Raw genomic sequence first — 8,190 nt, 5'->3', positions numbered from 1 at the left:
TCCTCTTCCTCCTCTCCTTCCTCTCCCCCCTCTCCTTCCTCCTTTCCCTCCTCTCCCTCCTCTCCTTCCTCTCCCTCCTCTCCGTCCTCTCCTTCCTCTCCCTCCTCTTCCTCTCTCTTCAGAGGCATGTTTCTGTTTAGACTTCCTGTCTGTGCTCAGACCATCGCTGCCCTTCAATAAGCAAAGACCAACATCAGAAAATGTCCGTTTTCCGGCGGCGCCGGCAGTGGGAGGAAGCTCGTAACGTGAAATAAAAGCCTCGCTGGTGATGTGGACTCGGCGGCGACTCGATGGCGGTTTTATTACATTACAGAACATTATTGTCATGTCGGTGGAGCCACGGACGGCTGCTGCAGCTGAATTACGGCAAACCGACGGCCTGACACGAGGACGCCACACAAACCAGATCCTCTGTGCTGTGCGGGGAAAGAGTCTCGTATTCATGCAACAGCTTCAAACTGTGACGTCTGATTGGTCCAAAGCTTACATTTATACTCAGCTCTGACTTCATCTGCAAATATTAACCCAACAGTCCGGACTGGTTGTTTTTTTTTAATGTTTGTGTCAGGAGCTTTCAGCAAGGTTACGCTCTGAAAGGTCGTCCAGAAGCATTCAGGAAGCTGGCCGAGCGTGGCGTCACGCCTGTCGAGTCATCTGAGGGGAGGGGGGGGCGGTCTGGGATACAGAGGACAGCTTGATCCCTGAACTTTGATCTACTTGACTAAAACTAAACTTTGTTCCCTGACTTCCTGTCGCTCAGGGATCCAAACCTTCGTGTCCAGATGTTGACGGGTTGAAACCTAAAGAATATAAATCTGCAGGAGCGAGTCGTGAAGCCGCCACAGAAACAAGAAACAAGGCGCGGAGGACAAAGCTCACAGAGACACGGAGGTTCGGTCGGAGGCAAGGCTTTCACATCCTCGGTGTTTCGAGAACCAGTTTCCTAAAACTGTCTTTCCAGGAGGACACAGAGCCCAGCCCTGTGTGGAAGGAGCTCTGATCCCACGGACGTGGATTCTGGAAGCTTCAAACACGAGACCAGAAGGTTTTCAAGCCGAGACGAGACTGAGACGTCTTCAGCCCACCTTGGTGTGATTTCTGTCTGATGGCGTGCGCTCTGTGAGACCACCCAGCTGCGGGAATTTAACGCCTGAACGCCGAGAAACAGATCCATGACTGAGGAGAAGATCGACTTGTTATTCAAACAGTTAACCCCAAAGAAAACTTCTGAAGTTGATTCGTCATGTCTTAAAAATAATCATATTTAACGTTTAAAGCTCTGCGCCACGCCTCCTCTGGTTCCTCTGGAGCTCGCCTCATTTCTGAAAGCTCACATCTGTGCAGCTTCTTCAGTGATTTACGGACAATCAGAGCTTCTCCCACGCCTCTTTGCCTAAAACACGTCAAACCTCACCGGACCTCCTGGATGCGGCGTTCTGAAGAAATAAAGAAGTTTTTTTCCAACATCTTCACCGACTCGTCTCTCCTCGGTTCGGTTAGAAAGTAAAAACCCGTTCTGCTCCCATTTTTCACCCTCTTCACCTTCATCATCCTCCCACCTCAGCCATCTTTTTCTGCCTCGCCGTCTCCATCACCTTACATGATCACCTCATCGGGGCCCGTTTCCATCTGCAGCCCTCGATCCTGCGATTTCTCCGTCTTTTACGCGTCCTCCTGTGTCCCCTCTGTCCTCCCTCCCTGACATTTCCCATCGCTGCGTTCAGGCTGCAGGATTAGATATTCTGTCTGCATTCGGCTCCTGAATTCACAGAAAGAGCCGGATCTTCGCCCACGCCGGGGAGGATTGGCTTCTTCCGTTTCTATAAACCTGCTGCTGGAAAGAAACGAACCCAAAAATCGGGCAGTTCGTGCTGCTGGTTGTGTCCGTCCAACAACAACAACAATAAATTAACTCCCGCCAAAATAAAACCTGACTGGAACGGGCTGAAGGACGTGCCAGAGAACGAACGGGATCAAGAAAACAAACCCGCTCCGAGCAGATGAGGTCTTTAAATGCAAATTAAACAAAACAAAGACAATAAAAGCATTTCCATTAATCTGATGTTCGAGCTTTAAAAGCAGCAATCATCACAAACACTCATCTGAATCCTTTTCTTTCTCTTCATTTTAGACTATTTGCTTTTATCTCATGAATTTGTTTAAGAATATAAACCTTGGATAACGTAACACACCTGCAGTTGTTATTAACTCAACGGTAATAAAATAAAACCACCTGAAACTTCAATTTCAGACACAAGAAGTGGAAAAAAAACGCTTTAAATCATGATCCCTTCTCAGAAAAAGGCCAAGTCGTCAATCGTTGCTCTTTTGTTTGTTGGAGTTAAACTATGTCAGTGATCTCCAACATTCAGGCTTCAAGAAACTAAAACTTAACTGTCGTCTGCAGATAAATGGAAAATATAAGGCCTAGCTCGTTTTAATTATTAATAAACATCTTAGGGACGGGACCTGCCCTTGTTTTTTAAAACAAGTTTACCAGCAGGAAAGAAGACAGACACCAAATCCGTGTACGGTTCGTTCTTTGCTTTCTTCATTTCAAAATAAAATTGCAAAAACAAAACAAGCATGTGTCTTTTTGTTTTTTCGTTGTTAAAACAAAATTAGAAAAACGGTAATTGCCAAAATAAAAAAGGGGTACGTTTTGGGTTTTTTTAAAACTGCAATGGTTAAACCAAAGACGAGCTTTTATTTTGTTGTTATTTCAACGGGACCTTATGGCGGAACCGGAAATAAGGACCTGAACTCCCGGCAGTCACCAGCAGGTGGCGGTAATGTACACCTTCAGTTTCTTTAAAATCCACCAGAAGAAGAAGAACTTTTTCAGTTAGTGCTTCAGAATCTACCAGTTTAAAAATGGATCCGTTTGTCTTATTTTGAAGGAATCAACGCATTTCATTAAGAGCTGATGATCTAACCGTCAACAAGATTTCTTTAGGATTCCAAGGAAGTCATTAAATCAGGACATTACCGCCACCTGCTGGTGACTGCCGGGAGTTCAGGTCTTCATTTCCGGTTCCGCCATAGGGTCCCGTCGGCAGAACCTGAACCCTGAAGGCTCCTCTGTCGGACCGAGGGCGTACCTGCTCGTCACTGCGGTGATAGTCGTTATCCTCCTCTGGCTTCTCTTCTCCCGCCTCCTTGTTGGCCGTGTCTTCTGATTTTGCGTCACCTGTGTGAGAAATAAAAAAAGGACAGGAAGTTAGGATCTTTAATCTGAGAGGAGGAGCTCCACGGAGACGAGGCCTTTGGCTGCCCTGCCTGCTCACTCGACTCGAGAGGTTTAAGCCGACGTTCAGGACGGTTTTACTGTAATAAGACTTGTTGGGGAAACGGTACGTCTTTCAGCTCGAACAGTCTGTGCCTGCTGGAGCAGAAAATCACCTCCAGCAGAGGTGCGTTTCTGAAGCTTTTACATGTCTGAGGCTTTATTCCACGCGTCCGGCTGTCAGGGCGTCTCCGCCGCTCCGGATTCTGACGAGCAGACATGAGGTTTCAGGAAAAAGTCGACAGGTTTGATGTTAGAGGGTAATGTGTTTCAGAAAGAAAGACGTCCATCTGTTGAAACTTGGACCAACTTCCTGTTGGATCGAACGGTCCAGTTCTAGTTTAAATCTTCCATAAACTGCAGGTTTGTTCATCATCATGTTGCATCTTTGGTCCGATTGCTCTCACAACCCTGAGCTGCTTCTCTGTTATCACTGATGTTCTTTATTTATTATTCCTCACCACCAATCAGGAAACGACAAACCGACAAACCATTTAACCATCCGTCCATGTCCTCCTTCTACATCAGGGGGTGTCCAGTCCTGGTCCTCAGGGCCACCATCCTGCAGGTTTTCCTTGTTCCTCTGCTCCAACACACCTGATTCATGGTTAAATCCCCTCTTCATGTTCTGCAGAAGCCTGTTAATCAACCATTTAATCAAACCAGGTGTGTTGGAGCAGAGGAACAAGTAAAACCTGCAGGATGGAGGCCCTGAGGACCAGGATTGGACACCCCTGTTCTAGACGTACAGATGCAGATAAACTTGTTGATTTTCATTTTTTTCTCAGAAAATTTGTATTTTACTGACTTCCTGTCTGGTTTTCTTCCATGGAGTCCATGATTAGTTAAAACTCGACGGACTCGATCAAACACTGACACATCTCGACTTCAGCGGTTTCGGATGGTTTCTTTAGCCGCTTTCCCTCCGCCCACCCGGGGACGCATTTCCTGTTGCGTCCACGTCCTGGGAGGTTGGCTGCAGCCCCATGAACCTCATGATATTTAATAAACCTGCCAGTTTGCTCAGTTTAAATTAGCTGAACGGCGCCTGGAAGGTTTGGAGGCTCCTGCGATGCTGATGGAGGTCAAACCGTCTGAAACACGACTGTAAGCCGAAAACTGATCGTCTCTTTAAGGGAACCAAAATAATCTGTGAAGACTGACCTACGGATTAATCTGATCTGTAAATAATAAATAAAGTCATTACAGGTAATAATCTGTGACGGTAACAGAGTTATTAGACCTTTCAGACTCACATTTAAGTATTTTCTGTGAGATTTTTCTGACTTTTCCAGCATCTTTTAGAGCTAAAGTCTTAAACGAGTAACAGGTGTGGGCAACAATACGAAGACGGTGCCGGATATGTACTGGATACGTAGCTGGTACCTACTGGGACCAGGCTATGTTATGGAAGGGACCTGGGACAAACCAGGATTTCACTTTCTCCTCATATAAAACAGATTTTGTTTTGCTTTAAAGAACCAAAAACACAGTTTAAAGTCGACCGAAGGCCGAGAAATAAAAAGTACCTAAAATCAAAAAGTTTCTGACGTGAAACCATGTTTTGAGAAACAACTTCCGTTTTATTTCTGTTATAAATGAAAGCATTATTCTCTGAATCTGCCAGCTTCTCCTGAGTCTTTTTAATCAGATGTATGCAAATCCACAGATTACAGAGAAGCAGATTCAGACGTGAAGCAGCTCCAATAAAGACAAACCCTGAGGAATATGTCTTTTATCCAAAAATCTAACTGATGAATCAGATAGCAACAAAAAAAGCAATCTGGATTTTTTTAATCACTTCATTTAAAAACTGAAAACTGCATTAATGTTTAATTATTCGAAAATAAATTTCATTTTTTAACTGTTTTATCTGGAAGCTGCCGCCACCCACCGTGACCTCTTCTTTTAATTTAAATCCTAAAAAGAAAACCTTGAAATGTTTCTTGATTTAAAACAGATTTTTAATCATGAAGATGTGGAGAATCTGTGCGGTTTAGAGTCTGAGGATTTATTTATGAATAAATGAATGAAGCAGTTAACGGGCCGGATCGTTTCCGGGTTTTAAAAACGTGTTCAGTCCGAGTATTCGTCCGGACGGCTCCTCCTCATCATCATCATCATCATCATCAGCAGCAGCAGTAACCCACGGGGGACAGACGCGCTCAGTTATGAATTTCCTGGCTGGCTCTGATCCGCCGGCAGCGGCGGCGAATTTTCGGACAGGAAACTCTCTGATGGAGTCTGAAACGTGTCGCTGCTTCTCTGTGACCTCTGGAAACAGAGAAGGTCGGCGCGTTCTGCCCGGGTTTGGTGGTGGGAATCACTCGGGGTGTGTGAGGACAGTTTCCATCTGGGCCAGCCGCCGCCGCCGCTGCGGCGTGTTTTTACCGTTAATTCACGGTTAGCCTCACCTATTGCTCGCCACAAGGGGCTCGCTCTTATTACGTCTCACCTTCCAACAAAACGTCTTTTTGTTTCCCCCGGCACGGTCAGGAAACGATCCTCCGACTGTTTTATGATTTATGGGACGCCTCACAAACATTAAAGTCCCAGAGGCGAGCGGGCTGCCGCCATCGACGGGAACGAGACGGGGAGACCGTCCGTGTGTGCGTTAGCGTGGGAGCTGCCGCCATCGATGGGAACAAGACGGGGAAACCGTCCGTGTGTGCGTGAGCGTGGGAGCTGCCGCCATCGATGGGGAAACCGTCCGTGTGTGCGTGAGCGTGGGAGCTGCCGCCATCGACGGGAACAAGACGGGGAAACCGTCCGTGTGTGCGTGAGCGTGGGAGCTCCCGCCATCGACGGGAACGAGACGGGGAAACCGTCCGTGTGTGCGTTAGCGTGGGAGCCGGTGTTATCGTGGAAGAGAGAGGCTCGCCGTGGCCTTCCTGGGTTAAGTGCTGAGAGAAGCTGGTAATTTAGAGAACTGAGTCAGTCGGAGCGCCGCAGGAAGTGGTTTCCGCTCCGTTCGAGTTGAGTGGCGCTTTGGATTTAAAAGGAAACAGAGCGCTGGTTCAGCACTGTGATATCGGAGCTTATCGGAGTTATTTTTCTGTTCTTGTTTTCATTTAGTCACTCCTGGGATTCTGTCGGTTCACCTGCCCTTCAGCTGGCCACGCCCACCTCACCTGTCCTGACTTTCTCATCGGTCACCTGCGTCACCTTCCTCCTCAGCCTCTGACTCATTGGGTCTTTGTGTCTTGGTGTGTTTTCCTCTCGCTCCTCGCCATCCTACCTCAGCTTTTAGTTTTTTTAAATAAATCAGTTTACGTGTCGGGTTTGTTCAGCAGCGTCGTTACAGATACATGTCCAGTTTATTAATGGTTAGAGGGGGAAAGAATCAAACACTGATGGTATGAGAATCCAAATAACTAAAAACACACTCAGAAGTTCACAACCAGCTCCGCCATCTTCCATCAGGAGTCGTGATGGCGGCTCTCAGCCTCGTGGTGGCGTGACGAAAACATGCATCATTTTGATCTCATAGCAGCTTCACCTGTCGCTCCTCGACCCGAGGCCCGGGCCGAGCTGTTCCTCACAAACGGCGTCTCAGTCGGATTAATTAACACGTGGCGATAAGGGAAGCAGAAATCTGTATGAGGACAGGAGAGCTGATAAACCTGTTTTAATGCCGAAGGAGGGGGGAGGAGCTTCCTGGAGGGGGAGGGGCTTCCTGGGAGCTCTGACCCAAGTGTCTCCTGGACGATGAAGGTGTGAGAACGCGACCGAGAGCCGACTTCATGACTTCTTCTGGAGGAGGGTGGAGCCTGAAGAGTCCGAGAACTGAAAGATCTCTTCTTACAGTGAGGAGAACGAGTGAAGATCATCTCCTCCTCCTCCTCCTCCTGACGGTTAGACTGAACTTCAAGTCTTGGAGAATCTGGGAGAAATGGTTTGTGTTCTCCGGCTCCAGCTGGAAGTGACTGCAGGCGGCGGAGCCCGAGAGCGATTCCACTTCTGTTTGAGCCTTAATTACCAGAATCAGAGAGGGGGGGGGATTAGGCGAGCGATTAGGCCTACCAGCGTGACGGCCCTCTGGACGCTCGTTCACGCCGACGCTCAGCGGCAAACCGGCTCGGGAAAAGCCTCTGAGCACCAAAAATTAAAAAATGAAACAACAGGCCAGAGGTTCGCTCTGGTGAGTTAAACTGTTTTATGCCTTCGGCTTCTAATGTTGCTAATTACTGGATGGTGACACATCCACGCAGCGGGGGCGGAGCTTCACCTGGTTTTAACCCTGAGGAGCTGAGAGGAGAGCAGGCGGAGGGCGGGACGCGGCGGCGGCGTTTATTCAAACAGACGCCCTGAACTCGTCACCTGAATCACAACTAAAGAGCAGAACCTCAGAACCTCAGCGGCTTCGGACCGAATCTGTTCGAGGAACGCGAGCAGCGGCTCAGTTTGTTACCGTTCCGTTGATCTAGATGAGTCTTCACGTTGCACAGCTCTCCCTTTATGTCCCCGGGGACCTCCATGCCCAGCTTCTGGTAGAAGTCCCTCTGCTTCTTTATCTCCGCTGCGCAGGAGGACACAAACACACAAACAGGTCGGGGGGTCACTGCACGCACAAACGGGGGAACGTCTAACAGCTGCGGCGGTAAACGCCGGCCTTTCAGCTCAGACTGAGACAACGAAGGTTTCCTCACCCTCTTGAAGTCCCGGTACCAGCTTGTAGACAATGTCTTGCATTGTTCTGTCATGGCTGAAAACAAGAAGGAAGTTAGCGGTTAGCTCGCTGGTTCTGATCCCCCCCCCTCCCCCCCCTCCCTCTTTTCTCTTAGTAATTACTACATCGACTGTTTTAGTGGGCCCTGGTACCATTTAGAAATTCGGTACTGTTTAGTTTAGCTTTATCTTCCTGTACACTTAGTTTAATTCTGTACATTTAGTCATGTTTAGAT

General features: G+C 48.0%; 1 protein-coding gene across 2 annotated transcripts in view; it reads right to left on the bottom strand.

The window, feature by feature from the left end:
• Nucleotides 1-8,190, bottom strand: part of LOC108243969 (polycomb group RING finger protein 3) — a 42,235-nt gene that overhangs the window by 9,856 nt on the left and 24,189 nt on the right. For both annotated transcript variants that reach the window (XM_017429758.3, XM_017429759.3), the window contains exons 5-7: nt 7,936-7,991; nt 7,698-7,805; nt 3,102-3,190 (exon numbers count right to left, since the gene is read on the bottom strand). In XM_017429758.3, the coding sequence (XP_017285247.1) occupies nt 3,102-3,190; nt 7,698-7,805; nt 7,936-7,991 (253 nt within the window). The remainder of the gene's footprint in view (nt 1-3,101; nt 3,191-7,697; nt 7,806-7,935; nt 7,992-8,190) is intronic.

The sequence above is a fragment of the Kryptolebias marmoratus genome, linkage group LG9 (genome assembly GCF_001649575.2).
Source record: "Kryptolebias marmoratus isolate JLee-2015 linkage group LG9, ASM164957v2, whole genome shotgun sequence".
NCBI classification, from domain to species: domain Eukaryota; kingdom Metazoa; phylum Chordata; class Actinopteri; order Cyprinodontiformes; family Rivulidae; genus Kryptolebias; species Kryptolebias marmoratus.
This window is presented reverse-complemented; position numbering and strand designations above follow the sequence as displayed.